The 23,035-nt window shown below is 53.7% G+C and overlaps 2 protein-coding genes across 3 annotated transcripts in view; both read right to left on the bottom strand.

Annotated features, from left to right (window-relative positions):
• Nucleotides 1-3,154: 3,154 nt before the first annotated feature.
• Nucleotides 3,155-11,752, bottom strand: MFSD5 (major facilitator superfamily domain containing 5). The gene is made up of 2 exons (XM_038379277.2): nt 8,307-11,752; nt 3,155-5,129 (listed from the first exon to the last, which is right to left on the bottom strand). Exon 2 carries the CDS (start codon nt 5,079-5,081, stop codon nt 3,723-3,725), a length of 1,359 nt encoding a protein of 452 aa, XP_038235205.1. The 5' UTR covers nt 5,082-5,129; nt 8,307-11,752; the 3' UTR covers nt 3,155-3,722.
• A 1,018-nt stretch (nt 11,753-12,770) lies between these two features.
• Nucleotides 12,771-23,035, bottom strand: part of LOC119846165 (nuclear receptor subfamily 1 group D member 2-like) — a 32,012-nt gene continuing 21,747 nt past the window's right edge. The window contains exons 5-8 of one of the 2 annotated variants that reach the window (XM_038379442.2): nt 18,546-19,042; nt 17,338-17,523; nt 15,404-15,614; nt 12,771-14,755 (exon numbers count right to left, since the gene is read on the bottom strand). In XM_038379442.2, the coding sequence (XP_038235370.1) occupies nt 14,559-14,755; nt 15,404-15,614; nt 17,338-17,523; nt 18,546-19,042 (1,091 nt within the window). In that variant the 3' untranslated portion in view covers nt 12,771-14,558. The remainder of the gene's footprint in view (nt 14,756-15,403; nt 15,615-17,337; nt 17,524-18,545; nt 19,043-23,035) is intronic. The other variant, XM_043506657.1, reaches the window with a different exon arrangement.

The following is a 23,035-nucleotide window of genomic DNA, read 5'->3' as shown; positions in this document are numbered from 1 at the left end:
AGGAGTACTTGTGGCACCTTAGAGACTAACAAATTTATTAGAGCATAAGCTTTCGTGAGCTACAGCTCACTTCATCGGATGCATTTGGTGGAAAATGCATCCGATGAAGTGAGCTGTAGCTCACGAAAGCTTATGCTCTAATAAATTTGTTAGTCTCTAAGGTGCCACAAGTACTCCTTTTCTTTTTGCGAATACAGACTAACACGGCTGCTACTCTGAAACCTCTTTTTACATCATGATTGTGAATTCTTAGGAGCAGGAACTGTCTTCTTACATGTTTGACCATCTGCTAACATAATGGGGCCTTAGTCCTGAAGCGCTCTCATAATACAAACAGTTACTAACAACATTGACTGGAAAAAGAAAAGGAGGACTTGTGGCACCTTAGAGACTAACAAATTTATTAGAGCACAAGCTTTCGTGAGCTACAGCTCACTTTATTGGATGCATTCGATGAAGTGAGCTGTAGCTCACAAAAGCTTATGCTCTAATAAATTTATTAGTCTCTAAGGTGCCACAAGTCCTCCTTTTCTTTTTATGGATACAGACTAACACGGCAGCTACTCTGAAACCAACATTGACCGGAGGGGTGTTGTGCATTTGACAGCTCTTTGTGAGTCAGTTTCACTCCTCTCTCTGAAAAGTCAATTTCCTTCTTAGGTTTCAGAGTAGCAGCCGTGTTAGTCTGTATTCGCAAAAAGAAAAGGAGTACCCGTGGCACCTTAGAGACTAACAAATTTATTAGAGCATAAGCTTTCGTGAGCTACAGCTCACTTCATCGGATGCATTTGGTGGAAAAAACAGAGGAGAGATTTATATACACACACACAGAGAACATGAAACAATGGGTTTATCATACACACTGTAAGGAGAGTGATCACTTAAGATAAGCCATCACCAGCAGCAGGGGGGGGAAAGGAGGAAAACCTTTCATGGTGACAAGCAAGGTAGGCTAATTCCAGCAGTTAACAAGAATATCAGAGGAACAGGGGGGGTGGGGTGGGAGGGAGAAATACCATGGGGAAATAGTTTTACTTTGTGTAATGACTCATCCATTCCCAGTCTCTATTCAAGCCTAAGTTAATTGTATCCAGTTTGCAAATTAATTCCAATTCAGCAGTCTCTCGTTGGAGTCTGTTTTTGAGTCTCTACGTAAAAGAATGAATGGACACAAATCAGACGTCAAGAATTATAACGTTCAAAAACCAGTTGGAGAACACTTCAATCTCTCTTGTCACTCGATCACAGACCTAAGAGTGGCTATACTTCAACAAAAAAGCTTCAAAAACAGACTAAAACCAAAAAGAAGGAGATTTTCCCCCAGCTCTTGGCAGGGAAGTGGAGCAAAGGCCCCAGCTCCAGAACAATGGCCCAGAAGGCGTCAGGTGGCAGGCCTTAGGGCTGAGATGGAGAGAGCTCTCCCTTTGCACTGGCAAAGAAGAGAGAGCCAAAATGGAGTCCGCAGCAGCTTGTCCATGTGGCATGCTGGCTTGGCCAGAATGGACTCCATTTTAACCTTTCTTTGTTTCTCTTAACCTAGGGACTTCCCGACACCATGTTCCAGGTGACTAACAAACCCTGCTCTGTTCTGAAAAGGCTGCCTGGCGTCACTGCAAATCCTTGCCGGGGTGCCTTGGTCCCTGAAGAGTGGCCAAGTCTCTGAGCGGGAGTCTACGTCATTCTTGCTGGGCAGAGGTCATGGTGTGAAGCAAGGGAGCTGGAGCCCCGAGGCTCAGTCGCAGAGGTGTTGAGACCCCATGGCCGATCCTTAAGGAAGAATGGGACCCGTTGGGGGTCTGGCCAACTCAAGCGGCTCCTCCAAGGAACTGTTTAAACATTGGGGTGTAGCATAGCTCTTGGGGATCCAGGACACGTCCCAACCCCCCTGTGAGGCAGGGCAGTGCTCTTATCCCCATTCTACAGGTCGGCAACTGTGGAACAGAGCAACTAAGAGTTGCCCAAGGTTACACAGGGCATCTGTGGCATAGCAGGGTCCTGAACTCGGGTCTTAAGTGCCAGGCTAGTGTCTTAACCATCCTTCCCCTTCATCCTACAGGGGGTCACCTTCAGAGGCAGGGGGGGCACTGAAGAAGAGTGCATGCTGAGGCATCCCAGTAGGGGGAGTTGCAATGGGAGTTTTAAATTAAGAGTCATTCTGTACACAGCACTTCAGAGCATTAACTTGTCACTCACCATGAAACAGGAAGGGGGCGCTCTCTATAGGGGAATGCAAGCTGCTGGAGCAAGGCTTCAGTTTTTACTCTTTATAGACCCAAGACTACAGGGCCCCTTTAACTAAGATGGACCAGCATGCTGCACCCTTAGGGCCCTGAGTACAGTCATGTTTCTGTAATCAATTCCTGACACTCCTCCAGTCCACTTACAAACATGGTTTAATTGGGGGTCCTGGCATCTTTCCCTCCCCCCATATCCCCAACACAACCTCACCCGTTTACCCTCCTGCCAAAGCCTATTTGCATTAGCGCATTCAGGGGAATAGCTGGGCATCTATCCCAAACTAACGCAGAAGGGGTAGAGGGCAAAAAGCAGCACCAGTAACCCATGGGGCAATGCACTCAGTAATGGAGGAGGACTGGCCAAACTAGTTTCTCCTGAAACTACTGAACTGGATACAGGAAGACAAGTATACGCCTGCATGACTGGCAAGGGCAACTCATTGTTGTCAGCTGCCTTGGTTCCTAACCAAGTATTAACCACATTCTGTGGGAATACAGCCTGTTTAGAGACAACCATGCCACTAAACTAGTCAAACTCTGTTCTAAGATGTGGCATGATCAGGATTCCAGATTGGTCTTGAGGTTGCAGTTGCTCTATTCAATATTCATGCAGGGCAGAGAGCAAGATGCTTCCTGAACCAGGTACTCCATGACAGCCAGCCACACACAGAGCTTAGGCATTGGCAAACTCAGTTCTCAATTCCTGTCTAACAGGGTGTTGGGAAAGAGGGGTTAACATCTGCCTGAATTAAAATCCTAATCAATAGCAGCCTCCCCAGAGTCATCTCCTGGCCCCAACAAATCCAAGTGAAGCGACGGCAGATCTGCAGCCCTTGAACCAACAACCGTAAGAATAATTACATTTCCATGTACAGTGAAAGACTTCAGGACACAAAGGAATAAAACCACAGGAGATGTTTTCTCCGAGGAAAGAGTTTTATTTCTTTTTTATTTAAAAAAAATAATAGAGTGAAGGGATTTGGAGTTTGGCTCATGCAGTAACTGGGGTCAATACCTCCAACATGTGAAGAGAGTCTCTTTCCTTGTTCTCCCCCCCAGCAAAAGCTAGGGGCCAAGCAGCTGTGACGTGTTCCTACCGCCTGGCCTCTCCCCGCCATCTCCAAACATGGCAGCTACAGAACTGAGGATGCAGGGAGCTCCCAGAGTTTGAAGGCCCAGGTTAGGAAGTTTTGGATGCAGGCACTCCAGGGTGGGAAGGAACAAACTATGCTTGTTGGGTGCTCACGAGGCTGCTTGTGATTTATAGAAATTTTGTTTGAAACAATACGTTTTTCCAAGTGAAAATTAGAACATACGGGACCAGCCCCAACACCCAAAGACCAGTCCTCAGAGCAGCTGTCTTTTCTACAGAGTCTCTCTCACTTAGAGTCCTCTCCTCTAGCCCAGAGTCATGGTATTCAAAGTATTAAGCTTTTGGAGACTTTACCAATGGGAGGGGGGGTGCCAGTCGAGCCCGGCATGTGATCAGAGCTCCGGGGAGGACAGCTCATTCTGCCCCTGCGGGCTAGGCACCTTGAGCTCTGCGTTGTTCCTGACCACGGTGAAGAGGCTAACGACGGCCAGCAACGCCATCACCATCATCACAGAGCATATGGTGAACATGTTCCTGGTACCTGTCTTGTAGTCGCTGTCATGGAGGATGAGCATGCCAAGGCAAGCCAGCAGGTTCAGGGGGATGCGGAACCAGTTCATCACGCCCACCTGGTCCTTCTCTGGGATCACCTTCCGCCGGAGGAAGCCCATGGCAGGGAAATACAGCCCACAGGAGAGTTCAATCAGCAAAAAGGCCAGGAAGGACTCAGAAGGGCTCTCCTGCCCAGGGTTGGTGGAGAAAGTCAGCATGAAGAGGGAGAAGAATACCATCAAGACAGAAAGAGAGAGGATGTGCATGGGCTGGAGGTGGTACCTCTTGGATGTGGCAATACGGTACAGCGATGACCCCACCATGCTCGCAGCCATGAAGCTGGAGAAGACAATGCCCAGAGGTGGGTTGTGCGGATCGAGGACAGGTGTCCAGAGGAAGATGAAGATATAGATGACGCTTTCAAACAAGGCCTGGATAGCGCCCAAGAGCAGGACACGCCGGTCAGACAGGAGACACTTCAAACCATCGATGCAAGTCTTGGACAGTGCCCGCTTCTTGCCATAGTTCTCATCCCAGTTCTTCACGGCAAAGAAGCCCGTCAGCATGAGGAATGGGATGGAGACCATGAATGGGGCCACGGGGCCCAAGCCCAGCCACTCAGCGAAAAAGTTGGCTGTCACCCCCGCTCCGATCGCAATGACATTGTTCCAGAAGGCGGCCCTCGAAAAGGTGGCCGGGATCCACTCTGCCGGGAAGTCATGCCGTTCCACATGCTCATGCATATACCACGCCTCGAAGGCGGAGAACAGCAGGGCTGTGGACAACCCTCCTAATATCCTCCCCACTACCAGCACGAAGTAATCCCAGGAGAGCTTGGTGAGGCAGCAGACCGAGTAGGTCAGGGAGAAGAGGATGCAGGATTTCTTGCGACCCAGCCAGTCAACCAAGGAGGTGGAGACCAGTCCAAAGAGCACACTGGAGGCAAAGCCGCAGACATAAATGATGGCGATCTGGCCCTCCAGGAAGTGGTAGTGCTGATAGAGTTTATAGAGGTAGGGGCCCTGTAGCCAGTCAGCCGCCAGAGCCAGGAAATACACTTGGTAATAGTCCAGCTGGAACCGCAGGAAGGCAGGGTTGGTACAGGTGCTGCCAGTGAGCTTGGCGCGGCAGGCGGAGAACTCCAAACCCAGGCATATTGCCAGCAGGACAGCAAAGGCGACATATGCAGTGAATAGCATGGTGCCTCAAAACATCATGTGCATCCCCTGCGGTCTACTCCAAAGCACCTGAGAGAAGAGAAGAACTTGCAGTGAGACACAGATGGGAGAGCCAGTTTTATTGGATTTATGACAGTCAGCAGGGGCAGCAGCCCTGAGCACATAGCAGTTTGTGATGCATTGCACTGCTGTCAAACTGGCTTTGCTTGGAGATTAACCTCAGGCTCCCATGCACATACCCCGTGGGATGCTCGCTCCTTCCTAAAGCGCTCTGGCTCTTCTGTTCTTAGCTGGGCATGCGGCCTCCCTCAAACTTCCCACTTGACCTCCAAGTCCCAAAGGGTAGATGAGACATATGACTGGAAGTGCAGCCAAGAAATGTTCATTCAGGGTCGCCCAAGGGGAGGGGAAGACGTGTATAATTAGAAGTTGATGCTAAGCAAAGGGAAACTTGGGCTAAGAATTAGGGAAACCTTTCTGGGACTGAGATCTCTCAGGCTGTGGAAGAGTCTCCCCAAGGGAAGTACCAGAAGCCCCATTAGTTAGGATGTTTAGAACTGGACAGGATAAAACACCAGTGAATACATTGCATGGAGCTATCCTGCATGAGCCAAGGGCTCAGAGATATTGACTAGATGATTTAGGCTTTTAGACCATCCTACAGGGGGTAATTCCTAGGATCCCCTCCAGCTGTTTCATCTGCCTCCCTCCAACCCCATATTTGCAAATATTCAAAACCTGAATCATCAGCTGAACTAGCTACATTCTTCCATCCCTCTCTCGATAAGGGACCTCAAATCCCAACAGCAGTTCAGATCTCTCTGATTTAAGTTAAGTGACTTGCCCAAGGTCACATGGGAAGTCTGTGTCTGAGCTGGAATTGAAGCCAGGTCTCCTGAATCCCAGTCCAATGGCCTGACCACAGTAAATCATCCTTCTCACCCAGTGTGATAAAGACCTTCCTGCCATCGTATCCCCAGGGTTTAACCTCAACTAGCAACAACACTGACTCCAACTCATCCTTATCAACACTGACCACAAAGTTATGGGACGTATGCTGTCAGCTAACTTGACTACGCAATTATGTAGTAACACAATAACATACGGTAGTGAAGACAAGTCCACAGATGGTACAACTGATTTCATGATCTTTAATACTTCTTCAATGTGAATGGATGTAAAGATTTTGGTACCAACAGACTGTTGGACAGAGTAGCTAATGCCACAAATCAATGCCAGGAAAAATCACATCCTGTTTTCCTAGCCTCAAGTCATAGGGGAGGATAACAGTTAAAGTGAGAAGGGGGAGGGGGGGAAGCATGTGATTTGCTGTGTGATATTTGTAGCTCTCTAGATGTGTTCCTGAAAGAAAGATCCACTGGGGACAGTTGAATCAGAGATTTTAACTCCCATCTTGGCACATGTTTTTAAAGAAAAATTACAAAAAGACATGCCACCAGTTTCACAGCTAAATTTCACAGTGATTACCATAGAGTGGCTTCCTTTAGGTCTCCTGTAAATTACAAGATTGCCAGAAAGTGCCTGGAACCGTCCCCTCCTTTAATCTGGGTAAGGCACAATAAAGCCTCCCCTTGCATCTGTGTCCTCCCTCACGTCATTCTAAAACCATGCTTCAAATGCTCTTGTTGAGTTTCTTTGTAGCTTTACCTTTTAAAGAGACTATTTTTTTTTTTTGTAAAGTAATGGTGGAAGGTGCCAGACTGAACATTCTGGAGGCAAAAGTCCTGTTTAGTCATAGAGGGAGAACAGCGTAGGCTGGGGCACAGCCAGCATCACCTGCATTCCCCTGCCCACATGCCTCCAATCTGACCTGAAGGGATTCTTTTGTTCAAGGAGTGAAAGAGCAGGTTAGCCTGTATACTCTGTTCAATTTTAAGCCTATGGGCTGAAACCTGCAACTTGTGATGATGACGTCTGTGCTCTGGTCTGAGAGCCTCCTGCAAATTAAATACAGGACATCAAAGCTTTCCTCTGACCAATACTCTCCCACCTGAGCTCAAAGATAAACCAGAGGACAGATCAAATGTGAAAGAGCTCGAGATTGCTCTTAGTACAGTTGCTAGGGTGCCAGTGTGTTCAGTAACCATCACCACATTGTGGCACCTTAGAGACTAACAAATTTATTTGAGCATAAGCTTTCGTGAGCTACAGCTCACTTCATCGGATGCACGAAAGCTTATGCTCAAATAAATTTGTTAGTCTCTAAGGTGCCACAAGTCCTCCTTTTCTTTTTGCGAATACAGACTAACATGGCTGCTACTCTGAAACCCATCACCACATTAACTCCTGTGCTCTGGAGAAACTCACTAGCATAGAAAAAGTCAACTGAAAACATGGTCAAAGTGGTGCCCTGTTAGCAGCAGGAAACATTTTAACAGAAGAGAGCACTTTACCCGTGGGCTTGGGAAGGGAGAGGAGGAGCCACCTCAGCATCTCCCCACGCCTCCCTGGGAAAAGGGCAAAGCTGAGCAGGGGAACCATGTGGAGTTATAGCCTCAACCTCATCAACAGCACTTGGGGGCCACAGCCCCCATTGGCAGGCAGCTCCACCCAGCTCAGAGGGACCCCCCAAGACTCCCCCCATTCCCACCCGTCCACTCACAGCCCCCCAGGCTCCCCCACAAGGATTTGCCTCAGAACCCACAACTAACTCTCCGTTCCCACACAAAAAATATCCCCCAGCTTCGCTCCCTCTCGAGTCGCTCACTCCCCCAAAGCCTGAGCCTCCCTCGAGCCTCCCCACTCCCCCACAGAGCCCCCTCCAGCCCCCACTCCTCCCAGAGCCCCCTCCCCAGAGCCCCACCTCCTTCCCTCAGCCCTCCTCCTCCCAGAGCCCCCTCCCCAGAGCCCCACCTCCTTCCCTCAGCCCCCCTCCTCCCAGAGCCCCCTCCCCAGAGCCCCACCTCCTTCCCTCAGCCCCCCTCCTCCCAGAGCCCCCTCCCCAGAGCCCCACCTCCTTCCCTCAGCCCCCCTCCTCCCAGAGCCCCCCTCCCCTCAGCCCCACCTCCTCCCCAGAGCCCCACCTCCTCCCCTCAGCCCCCCTCCTCCCAGAGCCCCCTCCCCAGAGCCCCACCTCCTTCTCTCAGCCCCCCTCCTCCCAGAGCCCCCTCCCTCACCCCCGAGCCTCCCCCGCTTCCCTCAGCCCCCCGCAGAGCCCCCACTCCCCGGGGTTCCCAGAGCCCCCCCCAGTTTCCCCAGCGTTCGGCTCCCCGCTCAGCCCCTCACCTGCCCCGCTCGCTCGGGGGGGGGTGGGGGCTCCTCGCCAGCGCCCGCCCGCCTCATTGACACGCAACCCTTCCCGCTTCCGCAACACCCCGCCGGGCCCCGTCCGAGGCAGCCCAGGGCGCCGCCATGCTGGGGGGGTCACGTGACGGGGGAGCCGCTTTGGCCCCGCCCACAGGGCGAGCGTTGCAGGGGGCCGGGTCGCGGGGCCGCTCGTGCTGCTTTCGCGCCTTCTCCGTGACCTCTCCCGCCCCGCCCCCCGAGGGCCTGAGTCGGGGTTGTTGGGCACATAAGACCGGCCCAGCGTTGCCATGGTGCTGGTGCGTGACGTCCTACCGTTGCCATGGTGATGGCTCTTGACATCCTCGCGTCGCCGGGGTGACGGCGCACGACGTCCGATTTCGGCTGGTGCGTGATATCAGCGCGTGGCCCGCTCCCAGCGCGGCCGCAGGACCCTGGGGGCGGGGGGCAAAGCGGGGTGCAGGGTCACGTGACGCCGACGTGGGGTGACCTGGCCCGGCGGGGACCCCCTCCAAATGTGGCCACGTGCTGCAGCCTGGCGAAGTGGCAGGGCGGGGAGGCCCCAAAATGCCAGTGTGGGGCATGGAGGTGGCTGGGGGGGGGAATAGCACCATCTCCCCCATCCCAGCCTCCTGGAGTCATGGCGTCACCCCACCCACGCGTAGCAACAAGGCCGGCGTCGTGTCAGCAGGAAGCTCCGCCAGAGCCTGCTCCCCTCTTATCTGGCTGAGGCGCTTCCATGGCTCCCATTCCCGCAGCGTTGGAGCGCATCGCAGCCATTACTGGGTTTATCTGCACAACCCCACCCCGCCCCCGCGTGAGGTTGAGAAGCATTATTACCCCCATTTTAAAGAGGGGACGCTGCGGCGCAGAGAGGCTAAAGATCTGTGCAGTTCTGCCTCAGCTTGCCGCGCAGTACGTGGTCACGGTGACAAGCTTGGTGTGGGTTGCCCAAGGTCGCACAGGAAGCCAGCGAGTGACACAGCCAGAACTTGAACCTGAATCACCAGGGCTGGTGCCATAACCACCACTGGACCTCATCACTTATCCTTTGCCTTCCCCAGCCTACCACCAGGCCTGCCCCTTGCTCTTCCTGGGGATGAATCTTTTCCACAACGTTCCCAGCCCCTGCTAGCTCAGTGTTGCAGAGATCAGGATCCCTGTATGACCCCAGAGCTTCACCCAGCACTTACGTAAAGAAATAGATTTGAAAAATGTAGCTCAAATAATGTCCCATCGATTCCTTTCCCCTGGGAGTAGCACAGACTCCTCGGATCCAAACAGCTCGGCCTTGATACAGACAGTGAACATCAAACGCAGTAGCCCTCCATCCCTGCTGGACCATACAGTGTCTTTCCTCTTTATTCTTCGGAAGCGTTTTCCCCCTAGCACAGCCCCATTCGGCTGCTGGGTGCCAGGGCTCTGGTCTCCAGCTCCATCAGAGCTGCCTGTCTCTTTGCCCTGGGGTCAAATGCTGCACGCCAAAGGGTGGGTGTGGCATCATGCTCCAGCATTTGGTGCCAGGAAATGAGATGTCATTAAGAATCACAAGAAATGGGAGGGAGCAGCCCATTTTAGTATGTGGGCAGCAGTGGCACACAAAACTGGGCTAAAACCTGCTAAAGAGATTAAGGGGCATGTTTCCAGGGAACAGAGGCTCCATGCATGTCTCATTGTGAGCCTTTATTTGCCCAGTTAACCTAGATTTACACCAGTGTGAGAGCAGAATTTGGCTCTGTGTGTCAGTGGCTCTATTGCTGCTGCTGTGTTTGTCTGCAAGGTGGGCTCCAGAAAGTCACTTTCTGGGCAACAATCACAGCTGAGCAGATGTTCCCAAACCAGCTGTTTTCCTCCTCAGCAGAATGATCCCTGATGCTACAGTAAAACAGTGAAGGTTTCAGGCTTTTGGAATTGAGGGTCCCAGACTGGGTGTTGGACAAGGAGACTGCAGAGCGGGAGGGTTGGATCCTCTGCTGATCGGCATGGGAGGTGCGGGCCTGGCAGTGGAGAGGTAACAAGGTGTATTTCACCACCCTTGTGCCTCCGGGATTCCAGCTTGCAAAGGAGGGTGGCCAACACCAGTCCTGAATTGCGCCTGCACTGGGAGTATTCCCATCCTGGAACCAAAGCCATAATAATGAGGTCAGATGAAGGGATTGGCATTGGTACCCCCTCCCTCAAAATTCAGAGGGATCCAGTTTTGAGGCTCTGGTTTTGACCCGTCTCTGCTCCTGGTTCTGTTCACACCAACACTGGTTTGATACTAGGGTAGCCCCATTGACTTCATGGCAGCGTTACCAACTCTTGTAAGTTGGAGAGTTTTCTTAAAGTCCCAGCTCCTGAAGTCATGCAAATACGAGAGAATCTCAGCCTTCATTTAAAAAAAAAAAAAAGGAAGTTTCTATCATCATAAATTCTGCATATATGTTAAAGGATTTTAGGGACAAAATATACCCTTGTCTCACACCCCACCCGGTGGAAAACCCGCTGGTTGCACTTTGGCCTGTTGGTGGTAGAGACTTGTGATGAGTTCAATAAGAGGCTTTGGAATCCCCATGTCTGCCAGTATCCTCCAAAGATGGGGGTGTGGGACAATATCTAACACTTTTGGGATGTCAATGAAACACATGATTAATGGATGAATGCACTCTGCATTCTTCAATGATGTGACAGATATTTGTGATTTGGTCACATGTGTTTCGGCCTTCTCTGGAACCAACTTGTTGGGGTGGTAGTTTTGCTTCTATCCTTCATTTCATGCGACGCTGGATTACACTGAGCAGAGCTTTGCTCGCATGCAATGTGAAGATCGTACGATAGTTACTTCACTCTGTTATTTATTCCTATTTTGGTAAAGGCAGAAAAGGTCCCTTCAGGCAGTAGTCACCCCCTACATCATTACAGATTTACCATGTAAGATCAATAACTGAAGATGGCTCGCTCAGTTGTGGCCTCCCTTAAGAAAATATGGAAAAACAGTTACATCTCGAAATGTGGGAAGGTGCAACTGGTGAAAAGCCTAATTTTTTCAGAGCAATTTCTGGATGTGAATCATGGGAGGTTAATGCTGCTGGCCAGAAGACAATTGAAGCTTTTGAAATGTGGTGCTGGCAAAGACTTTTGCATATGTCCTGGACGAAAAAAGAAGGGCAAATGCCTATGTTGGAAATATTATTGGAGAGAAGCAGACCTGGTTGCCAGAAATCAACAGATGCAAACTTATATGCTGTGGTCACCTGAGACATAGAGATGGGAATAACCTTGAGAAAATTATTATGGAAAGAACGGTGGAAAGTCATTGTAGTAGGGGTCGACCGGGAGATGATGGATGGATGGTGTGCAGAAGATCAGTGGAAGGTCAGCTACTGAGCACTCAAAGCTAGCGATGGATTGTGAAGACTTCTAAAAATTTCAATAAATGGATGTACTAGCTTAGGTTTCTTTCCCTTGTGGCTGAGGAAAAAAGCTGGAAAACATGATCCCTGAAGCCTAAAAAACCTTAAAGTAACTAAAGGATCCCCAAATTATTGTATTTTTAAAACCTCAGGAATTTTAAGCCAATTGCATGATTTTGGGAGGGCTGGACTCTTGATGCTCGAATGGTTGGGATTAGTCATGGTTGACAGAGTTACTCCAGATTCACACTGCTGCACAATCAATTGCCTTTTCTTAAAATGGGGTTCACTCACTTCACCCTGTCCCCCTGGGACAGAGAGAGACGGAGCCCAAAAGTGAAGAATTGATGTGCTTAGATACCATACCATGATTATAATATATGATTTAGGCTAAATCAGGAGTTCTCAAACTGGAGGTCGGGACCCCTCAGGGGGTTGCAAGGTTATTACATGGGTGGTCGCAAGCTGTCAGCCTCCACCCCAAACCCCGCTTTGCATCCAGCATTTATAATGGTGTTAAATATACAAAAAAGTGTTTTTAATTTATAAGGGAGGGTCACACTCAGAGGCTTGCTATGTGAAAGGGGTCACCAATACAAAAGTTTGAGAACTACTGGGCTAGCTAGCTAGATAGGAGGGGGTGCATGAGGATAGATTGATAGCCAGCTATCCAGCAGGTGGCTCTGTGGGCCAATCAGTAAGGGAATGAAAAGAAAGGGAGAAAAGAGAAATCACCCTGACAGAGTAAAATTGCATCCTAAACCAGATGATAATCTGAACGACGTCAGTGAATATCTGGAGTGACTCCAGATTTGCACCTGTGTACATGGGAACATAATAAGGCCCTCACCAGTAAGGCATTCAAACCCTTAGGAGGTCATGTTTTCCCCAACTACGAAAGCTAGAAACTGAAAAATTGAAATTGTCCTAGATTCCCACGACTCCGGGAGCTGGGGACTTGGGGCTATGGATGGACAGCACCTAGTGCAAGGGGGATCTGGTCTCAGCGAGGGGTGCACTTGGAATAGCAACAATACCAAACTACACACTCAGCTCAAGTTAAGCAAGTCTTTATTTTATTTATTGCACTTCAATATTAGACCAAAAATAAACTGTTTCTTTTCTTCCACTGCCAGGCACTAGGACTTTTTGCAGTCGTGCCCCGGGGGGCATCCCTTTGCTGATATGCTCCGAGTTGGGATAGGGGATAGTTTATTTTTTTCTGTACATTTATATTTTTCAGAAAAGTGCAAAGTTTTGTTGCTTTTTTTTAAAAAAACAAACAAACAAAGAACAGAGCCACAGGGCCAGGAGCTGAGGCGTGGCCCAGCTCCCCCTCTCCCTGCAGATGTTCTGAGCTCGGCAAAGAACCAAACACAAACTATAAAGTGCTCCCTTCTGGTGTGCTAATTTCCTCTCCCCACGGACCTTCAGGATCTGATATGCATCGAAATGCAAAGCCGGGGAGCTTTGGCCCCAGTTCTGGTCCTCACACTTGTCTCCATCTTATAACAGTCTAAAGTGCCACCTCCTCCACAAAAACAGAGCCAGTCTCTTCTGCAGTGGGGGAGCTGTCTAGTGGCTAGGGTGGGGAGAATTAGATTCAGGACGTTTGGGTTGTAATTGTGGCTCTGGGAGGGGAGTGGGGTCTACTGGTTAGACCATGGGGGTAGGGAACAGGAGCCAGTCTTCCTGGCTCGGCGATGGGGTCTAGTGGTTAGAGCAGATGTGGTGGGAGGCAGGACGCCCGAGTTCTGTTCCAGGCTCTGGGAGGGGAATCATGGGAAGCCTGGCAGGGAGGGCTGTACAAAGCACACTGCTCCGGATAGAGGAAAGAAGCAGAAGGGTTTCATTAACCTCCTCCTCCCCAGGGCCGAATTAATCCCATCTCTTCTGAAATAGCCAAGGTGGAGAGACACCCCCAGGTTCCAGTGGGGGAGGAGTGGCGATTAAACCCTTTCTCCTATTTCAGTCACCTGCTTACATTCAAGATCTGCCTCCTTCAACCTCTCCCATCTGAGAGACAGCGCCCCCCCCAAGCCAGCACATCCCACACCCGTCCAGCCGAGCCATCGCGCGTCAGCCTCTTCCGAAAACTCCCTGGAAGCCCTGATGGCGTGAGACGTTTTTAAAAAATACCAGCCAGGAAAACACACAGCACAGGATGGGGGTGGGAGAGAGAACTGTCCCTGCCCCTCCCTGGCCGGTGGAAATGGACCGGACGAGTGCTCCTACCATCCCTGACGAAAAGGCTCCTTGGATATTGTTTTTTGATCCAGTCTATCCTATACCGTCCACAGATCGCAGCTCCACAAGCTACCCATAGGAGAGGGCCGGTATGAATGGAGGGTGGAGGCGGAAAGGAATGGGCTAAAACAGCATGCACCCTAAGAAGGAACTAGATCTTCAAATGAAACATGAGTGGGGTGAGCCGTCCCCCCCCCCCGAGATCTACCAATACGCAGTATGTACAACATATCCAGGCTCTTTATATACAGACTAGAACCTCAACACAATACAGAGCAAGAGTTCTATACACATATATACACTGTGTCTGTGTTGGTGAGGTCAGTTCGGACGCATGTTCTCTACGCTCTCCAGGCCTTGTGGCACAGAGCGCCATGTGGGAAGCGTGCTCTCTCCTCCTGAACCCGCTCACCCCAGGTTGGGGGACGTGCGCTGGCAGAGCCCGGCTTCGACAGGCCATGTGCTGCCCAGCAACGCCAAAGCCCTCCTTCCTCGTCTTCGAAAGAGCTAAATGCAGCCCGAGGCGCTGGGTCCGGTGACTGTTCTTGATCCTTCTCCCCCTAGGCTCGGAGGGCGGGCGTCTCCGGTGGGCTTAAGGATCGATCCGGAAGGCCAGGAGCTTCTCCGAGTGCTGGTTGTTGAGGGTCCGCAGGTCGGGAAGGCGCAGCAGGAGTTTGGGGAAGAGGGTGGAATCGTCGGGATGCTTCTTCGTCACCAGAGTCCGCAGGGCCCGGATGAGGGTCTCTTGAAGGATTTCCACGGCATCCACGTCTGAGATGCCAGAGCGATCTATGAACCAGATGAGCCATGACATTAATACCCAACGTGCTTCAAAAAAAAGCAACTGGTCCCCGCTGCAGGGAAATCTCCCTCCATGACAGCGGTATAAGGCATTTGACACACGCAACAGCTCACAAACTGCGAGGAGAGGCTTCCTAATGCTGAGATCTCAGCCTGGGGAAGAGTCTCCAGAGGTAAGGGATGGGACATTTAAAACCAGGCTGGACAAAGTAGTGCCCAGTTAGGTCTTTCCCCACCTCTAACACCCATCGGCAGCAACCATCCTGTCGAAACACTAGGAGAAGGCTTCCCTGGAAAGCTTTAGCCCAGGGAGCTGCCACAGTCAGTCCTGTTCAGTGGGAGGTCTGGAAGGTCCCAGGCGGGTTGAGCTCCTTGTGCAACAGAATGCTGCGTGCACTGGGCGTGCGATCCCTGAGGGACATGGGGGACTCCCGCTCCGTCATTGTCCTTGCCCCCAGGGCCACGCATAGAGAACAGGCAGCAGAGCTTTTAGCAGTGGTCCAGCCTGCATAGTACAGAACACCTGGCCCGATACACCTGGGGATGGGCTTTGCAGGAGGATTATAGCTGATGTCACCTGTGTAGCTTTGCAGAGAGAGAGCCAGCATCAGAGATCCCCCCAGGGCGCGCACCCACCTGCTGAGACAAGGACGACAGCCATGAAGAGCGCCATCTCCTGGGCGTCCAGCCCGAGGGAGCTGAGCTTCTCGCTGAACTCGAACATGGCATCCAGCAAGCAGCCCATGCCCATGGAGCGCAGGGTGCAGAGCGAGTAGGTCTCGCCGCTCAGGAACGTCACCACCTTCTCCTTGGGGTTGAAGAGGGAGGCGAACCGCACCATCAGCACCTGCGGGAGGGGAGGAGAAGGTCAGAGCTGAGCCTGCAGGGGGTGCTCTGACACAAGCGCCAGGGTGGGGGGCATCCAGATAATGTCCCCCGCTAGTTACCAGACAGTGTACAGGGTTTAGGAGTCTGGGGGTGCCAAGGGTTCTCAGGTGAGTTACAGAATTATAAGCCTGGGTTGCCTGTGATAGCAGGGGACTGGACTCATTGACCCACGAAGCCTTTCCCGTCCTATATTCCTATGACCTGGTCTCTTAGCTCAGGCAATGATAATCAGAATAGTACCTAGCCCTGGCCTAGAACTTGTCATCAGTAGCTCTCAAAGCAGGTCAGTATCATTATCCCTATCTTACAGATGGGGAAACTGAGGCACAGAGAGGGGAAACAGCCTGTCCTAAGCCCCAGTTCAATGCTCTAGCCACTAGGTCTTTAGATGCAGGTACTGGATTCGATCCCCGACCCTGCCCTGGAGTAACTTCCTCCCTCTCGGGCTTCCCAGTGGGAGTTGAGGGTGTTGCACAAGCTGCCTGGGTGAAAAATTGAATAGCCCTGGAAGCTCTGAGGCTTGAGATGAGGGTGATCCATGGTAGTAGCATGGGTTTAGTGCCTGGGACATGTACATGGATGGATGAACCTTCTCTACAGGTGCTGCCAGGCTACTGAAGTTTTATCTCAAGCTGTTTGGACACACATGTCCTGGGTTTGATCCCAGACAAACTCATGAAGGGAACTCTGGAGCCACTAGGACAGCAGTTTATCCCCCACCTGATGTTTCCCACATTAAACACAATATAACAGAATCTGTGCCGAGCATGTCACGGCCACTTAGACAGCAGGGGCAGAATCCAGCTGAATCCTCCTGCTGCAAAAGCCCTGAGCTAGAGGAGAATCACCCATGGCTGTTAGCAGTATGGGGGCTATGACACACAGGTCAGTAGTTCTGATTCCAGAGAGTAGGGGGCACACACGAAAAAAAAGAGGCCTTGCTCCCTCCAGCAGAGAGCAGCAGGGACACACACATAGATTCCAAGGCCAGAAAGGACCATTGTGATCATCTAGTCTGACCTCCTGGATAATCCAGGCCAGAGAATTTTCCCCAAATAATTCCTAGGGCAGATCTTTTAGAGAAACATCCAGTCTTGATTTTAAAATTGCCAGTGATGGAGAATCTACCATGATCCTTGGGAAATTGTTCCAATGGTTAATTACTCCCACTGTTAAAAATTGGCACCTGATTTCCAGCCTAAACTTGTCTATAGCTTCAACTTCCAGCCATTGGCCGGTGTCAGACCTTTCTCTGCTAGACCGAAGCGCCTGCTACAAAATATTTGCTCCCCATGTCGGGACTTATTGACTGTAAAAGTTGTGCTGATAGTTAATTACACTCACATAAAAATCTGTGCTTTATTTCAAGTCATAATTTGTCTAGTTTAGGTCACAGTTTCTGGATAACTGAGCTTGTGTTCCTCCTCCAGGGTCCCTCCTGGGCACCCACTTTCTGGTTCCCAGACATTTCCAATCTTGGATGGACCTGTGGTTCTCTCCCTGCTTATGGGGTTTTATAGCCACAAGTTCCCTGTGATATCCCCAGCAAGTCAGTGTGTCAGCTCAGGGTGAAGGGAAAAGACCAGACCCGACCCCGCAGGGGTCAAAGCTACAGATGCAACCCGAAGCCACTCTCCAGGCAGGAGGGGCCCAGATTCAGGCTGGAGGGGCATCTGACTGACCTGGAAGGTGCCTGCCTTGAGGAGCATGACCTGGTCCTGTTGGCAGAGCGACTGGAAGCCTGGGATGCTCTTGGCGAACTCCACCACCTCCTTGACAGCGGGCGTGAAGCACTGGGAGAACTCCTCCCACACCTGCTGGCTGCTCTTGCTGTTGCTGCAGTATGGGCTGGCGTTCAAAGGGCATGCCTGGGTGGGGAGAGCAAGGCAGGTCAGCAATGCAGGGAGGGACAAGAGGAGCACCAGCCTCCTAACCTGGGCAGGGTGGGCCTGGATTGGGACCCCAGAATGGAAACACCCTGAAAACTTTGGGGATGGGGGAATCAGATCCAGATTGGGGGAGGGGGAGCTCAGAGCCAGATTTGGGGGGAGCTGGAGGAACGAGATCCAGATTTGGAAGGGGGGTCCACATTTGGGGGGCTCAGTGACTCTGGATTGCCACTGGCAGGATCTGGCATCTCAGATTGTTGCGCGGGGGTGGGGAGGAGATTGTATTTGAGCCCAAGGGGAAACACATGGGGTTGCAGAGACAGACCCGCCCTGCAATGCAGCCTAGAGCGCATGAGGGTGCAGCAGCACCGCTGCTGCCCAGCAGGGGGAGCCAACTCTTAAGAACCAAGTTGCTTCTTGGTGTCAATCCAGCTGCAGATCTGGGGCTCTGGGGCCCAACCCAGAGGGGTGCAGAGCACCCTTCATTCCCAATGGGAACCCAAAGGGGGAGGAAGTTACTGTGGGGCAGGGAGGGGTGGAGGGATTTGAATACAATCAAATGGCAACAGTTTAGGAATTAGAGAGTCAGGACTATTCCTGGCTCTGGGTGGGGAGGGGGTCTAATGGTTAGAGTGGAGGGGTGGGTCTGGGAGTCAGGTCTCCTGGGTTGTATTCCTGGTCCTTTGTTTGGGGGGGTAGGGTCTAGTGGTTAGAGCGGGGACAGGCAGGGGCTAGGTTTCAGGACTCTTTGGTTCTATTCCCAGCTCTGGGAAGGGAGTGGGGTCTAATACTTAGGGCGGGGTGAGAAGATTGGGATCCAGGACTCCTGGGTTCTCATCCCAACTCTACTCGGCTGAGTAAGCCTGAGCCAATCACTCCCCATCTCTAGGCATCCATTTCCCCTCTGGATACACAGCTGAGCCAGTCCTGCTTCCCCCCAGGGGAGGGCCCGTGCCCTCCCCCCTAGCCCCTGCCATCGGGGGTCCTGCTCGGCTACTTACAATGCCTCTGCTGGTGGCCGAGCGCCAGGGGCACGCCCTCTCGGAGTAGCCGTACTCAAAAGAAGGGTAGTGCCCAGCGTTGGCCAGGTAGCTGGCCTGCTGGGCCTGGTAGATGTCGTTGCCGAAGCGGCGGGGCCCGTTGTCCACGTAGCCGGGGGCCTCCTGGGGGCAGGTGCCATAGCCGGAGAGGGGCAGGCGGGCCAAGTCGTACTGCCCGTAGGCGTTGCCGTTGTTGAGCTGCTGGTCAGCATAGCTGAGCGAGGGGTAGGGCTCAGCCCGCTTGCCCAGCCGGTCCTGCCCGCTGACAAAGATGTCGTGATAGGCCCGCGAGATGGCGCCGATAGCCTCCTCTTCCTGGGCATCGGGGCTGGGGGGTGCCTCCCCCTCGGGCCCCAGCCCCACGTCCATGGGGGCCTCGTTCAGGCTGTTCATGTAGCTCTGCATCTCGTCCATCAGGCGCTGCTTCTCCCGCTTGGGGATGCGCCCGAAGCGCACAGCTGCCGTGATGAGGGAGGAAGGAGAGAGGGCGTGAGCTGGGCAGGCACAAGGGGTGCACTTGTGAGCACCCCTTACTGGGGGTAGAGAGCAACGGGGAGGGAGCAAGCCAGCAGCGCTGGGAGGAGAGCCCCCCCCAGGGCCAGGCGGTAGGAAGTGGCGCTAGGGGCTTGTCACCCCACACAGTTCCCATCGTGGGGCATGCAGCACGGCCCCAGTCGCGGCAGGTAGTAACAGTAATGTCCTGTTCTACATGGCTGCACTTGGCTGCTGTGCTCTATCCCAGAGCATGCTGCATCGCAGAGCTGCCTCCCACGATGCAGCTGTTTCCCTTCCCTCCGGACGTCTGTGTGTCTAGACTGACACAGCTCCCTTTGCATCCCACACCCCCTACAGAACCCCCCCATGCGCCCTTCTCACACCACTGGCTGATGTCTCCCCCACCCCACAGTCGCACCTTTGCCTACCCCCCTTCCTCTGCCCAGATCACCCCCTGCCTGGCACATCTCTTCTCCACTTCTCTCTATAATGAGGTCTGTGGGTCAGGAGCAGCACCAAGGCCCATGGGAGACGCACAGAGGGGCTGGGGCAATCTACTGCTATTGGACCGTCTAGCACCTCTGACGAGGTGCGGGATTCACCCCTAGAGCCTCTTGAGGCAGAGATGGGGGTGGGGAGTATGAGATTTTATCAAGGCTCCTTATGACAGACAGACCGCATGGCTCCCTCTGCTCCTGCCCGCTGGTCTCACCACCCAGAGGGTTCCCCCAAGTCCCGACCTGAGGCCAGACATAAGCTGATGTAAATCAGGAGAGACTCATTGCAGTCAATATGGCTGCACAGGTGTCAGATCAAATCTTTGGCATGCAGCTACAGAGCCCTGAGTTCTATTCCTGGTTGGAGGACCGGAGTGGGGGGATGGCTAGAGTAGGGGTGGCTGGGAGTCAGGACTCCTGGGTTCTATCCCCAGCTCTGGGAGAGGAGTGGGACTAGAAGGTTAGAGCAGGGAAGTCAGGACTCCTGGGTTCTATTCCCACCCTTGGCGAGTGATGTCTAATTAGAGCAGTGGAAAGAGGAGCCAGGACTCCTGGGTTCTATTCCCACCCTTGGCGAGTGATGTCTAATTAGAGCAGGGAAAAGAGGAGCCAGGACTCCTGGGTTCTATTCCCCGCCCCAAGAAGTGACGATCTAGTGGTTGTGGGTGGGGGAAGGGAAGGGATCCAGGATTCCTGGGTTCTCATACCAACTCCAATTTGCTATGCAAGACACTTGCCTGCTCTGTGCCTCAGTTTCCCCCATCTGTTAAGTTGGGGAAAGTGATACTGCTCCACTTTGCAAAGTGCTTGGAGACCTCTGGCTGATAACAAGTATCTTCCTTATCCCCAGCCCCCACTTTCCCCCAATTCCTCCTTCCTCGCCCCGCTGAGGCCCGACAGCAGAATAACTCTGAATCAACAAGAGACTTTCCCAGGAGTGCATTTCCAGCCCTGCCTGTGCTGGGTGGGGATGGGGTGTATCACAGGGGTGGAAGGAACAGGGGAGGAGGAGGAGTAGCTCCAGGGATGCCTCCCTCCCCACACTGCGCCCCCGGCAGGTGTAGCACAGAGGGGCCCAATCCTGCATGGAAACAGGGCAACGAAAGCGGGATTGGGCCCCAGTGCTGCAGCCTCAGGCGAGGGGACACATGTGGGAGGTGAACGAGCCCTGTGCTGGGCAGGGCAGAGAGCCTAGTTCTCATGTCCACCTGGGGCTTGGTGGGGAGCAGCGTGCGGGGGAGGTGGGGGGGGAAGTCTGGAGGCTGATGCCTGCTCTGGGAGCTGCTGCCATAGCCTGAGCTGGAGCGGGGGCTGCACATGGCAGCCGTGACCTAGAAACCTTCTTTCCAGCACACAGGATCCCACTGCCCCCGCAAAGCCCCAGATGGGCCTGGAACTGGCAGGGCTTGTGGTGGGGAGAGCGCCCTGGGATTCCCTCCCCACCCCCTTCCCTCCCCTTCCCTCCTCCCCATCCTTCTCCCATACCCCCACCTCCCTGTCCCTGACCCTTTCCTCCCCCACTCTATACCACATCTCTTCCTATTCCCCACCCCCAGTCCCTGCCCCTCTCTGCAGTCCCCCCCCTTGTTAACACAGCAGCTGTAAGCCTGGATAATGCCAGTGGGCCTTTCCTGCCCTACACCCCCTGGCAGCTGGGGCTTTGGGGAGCTCTTGAGGCTGCTGCTCAGTCTTGGGGTTTAGTTCCTGATTCCCCCCACCTGCTTGTGAGGATCAGGCCCAAGGGAGGCGAGATCCCCAGGCTGTTTGCTCACCCTTAGGCTCTACTTTGCCTTTGTGTGCCCCTCTGCCCTGCACTCTGCACCAGTGAACGAGCTTTACCTGGCCCAATACGCCTAGCGACAGGCGGGACCCAGGAGCCTGGCCCCGGCTGCCCCCAGGCCCTGACTAGTGGTTGGACGGGTGCGCGGGACTCATGCATTTGGGTGTTGATGATGCTGAGATCCAGGGAGCTGGTTCTCACATGTTCCTGGCCCAAACCAGCAGAGAGCTAGAGCCATTGGGGAGGGGAGGAGGGAAGCCAGGGGAGCCAAGAGTCCCAGTGAAGAGGTCCAGGTGGGGAACCTCTGGTCCCAGATCCAGTCCACTTCCCTGGTTCTGATTCTGGGCCCAGTCCCGACCCATCTCCACGGCTCAAGTTCCAGCCCTAATCCCGGTCTGGCCCATCTCTGCAGTTCTGGTGCTGATCCAAGCCCATCTCCATGGATCTGGGTTTGGTCTCGGCCCATCTCCTGGTCTCTCCACCACCCCCTCACACCACACCCCCCCCGGCCATTCTTAGCATGCTAATGCTGACGAGCCATTTCAAAGTCTAACAAATCCATCATGAGTGGATGGGAGAAGCTCGAGCCATTCATCACAGCCTGGCCCTGGCATCCCCCCACACCACTGCCCCCCCCATTCTTGCTCAGAGCCATAAATCAGCCCCCAGCACAGAGCTCCCATTTATCAGCTGGGGCAGCTGCTGACTGGCCAGAGCAGCAGGGAGGCAGCTATGGCTGCCTCAGGGGGAGGTGGGGTCCCAGCCGCAGGGGGACAGGGCCCCGGCCTTTTGCCCCAAGCCGCCTCCCACATCCCCCACTAGATTCCTTTGTGGGTCTCCTGGGGAAAGGGCGGTTTGATGGCATATCAGAAACAGTCAGCACAATTCAGAGAGTATGCACAAGAGAGAACCAGGGCCAAGATAGAAGGGCGGGGGGCTGCAGGTTGGATTCAGGGGCACTGGCAGAGGAGGTGGGGGGGGGAGCCCACAGCGGGGATAGCAGGTGGGGTTGTGGGTTGGGCTTGAGAGACACTGGCAGAGGGGGCGTGGGAGGAGCCCAGAGCTGGGATAGCAGGTGGGGCTGCGGGTCGGGATTGAGGGACACCGGCAGAGGGGAGGTGGGGGGGAGCCCAGCGCTGGGATAGCAGGTGGGACTGCGGGTCGGGATTGAGGGGCACCGAGAGAGGAGAGGTGGGGGGGAGCCCAGCTCTGGGATAGCAGGTGGGGCTGCGGGTCGGGATTGAGAGGCACTGGCAGAGGGGAGGTGGGGGGGAGCCCAGGTCTGGGATAGCAGGTGGGGCTGCAGGTCGGGATTGAGGGACACCGGCAGAGGGGGCGTGGGAGGAGCCCAGGGCTGGGATAGCAGGTGGGGCTGCGGGTCGGGATTGAGGGGCATCGGCAGAGGGGAGGTGGGGGGGAGCCCAGAGCTGGGATAGCAGGTGGGGCTGTGGGTCGGGATTGAGGGGCACCGGCAGAGGGGAGGTGGGGGGGAGCCCAGCGCTGGGATAGCAGGTGGGGCTGCGGGTCGGGATTGAGGGGCACCAGCAGAGGGGGCGTGGGAGGAGCCCAGGGCTGGGATAGCAGGTGGGGCTGCGGGTCGGGATTGAGGGGCACCGGCAGAGGGGAGGTGGGGGGGAGCCCAGCGCTGGGATAGCAGGTGGGGCTGCGGGTCGGGATTG

The sequence above is a fragment of the Dermochelys coriacea genome, chromosome 20 (assembly GCF_009764565.3).
Source record: "Dermochelys coriacea isolate rDerCor1 chromosome 20, rDerCor1.pri.v4, whole genome shotgun sequence".
NCBI lineage: Eukaryota > Metazoa > Chordata > Testudines > Dermochelyidae > Dermochelys > Dermochelys coriacea.
This window is presented reverse-complemented; position numbering and strand designations above follow the sequence as displayed.

What these genes read in the sequence shown, in the direction of transcription:
- MFSD5 (XM_038379277.2), bottom strand. Translation starts at nt 5,081, where the DNA reads ATGCTATTCACTGCATATGTCGCCTTTGCTGTCCTGCTGGCAATATGC.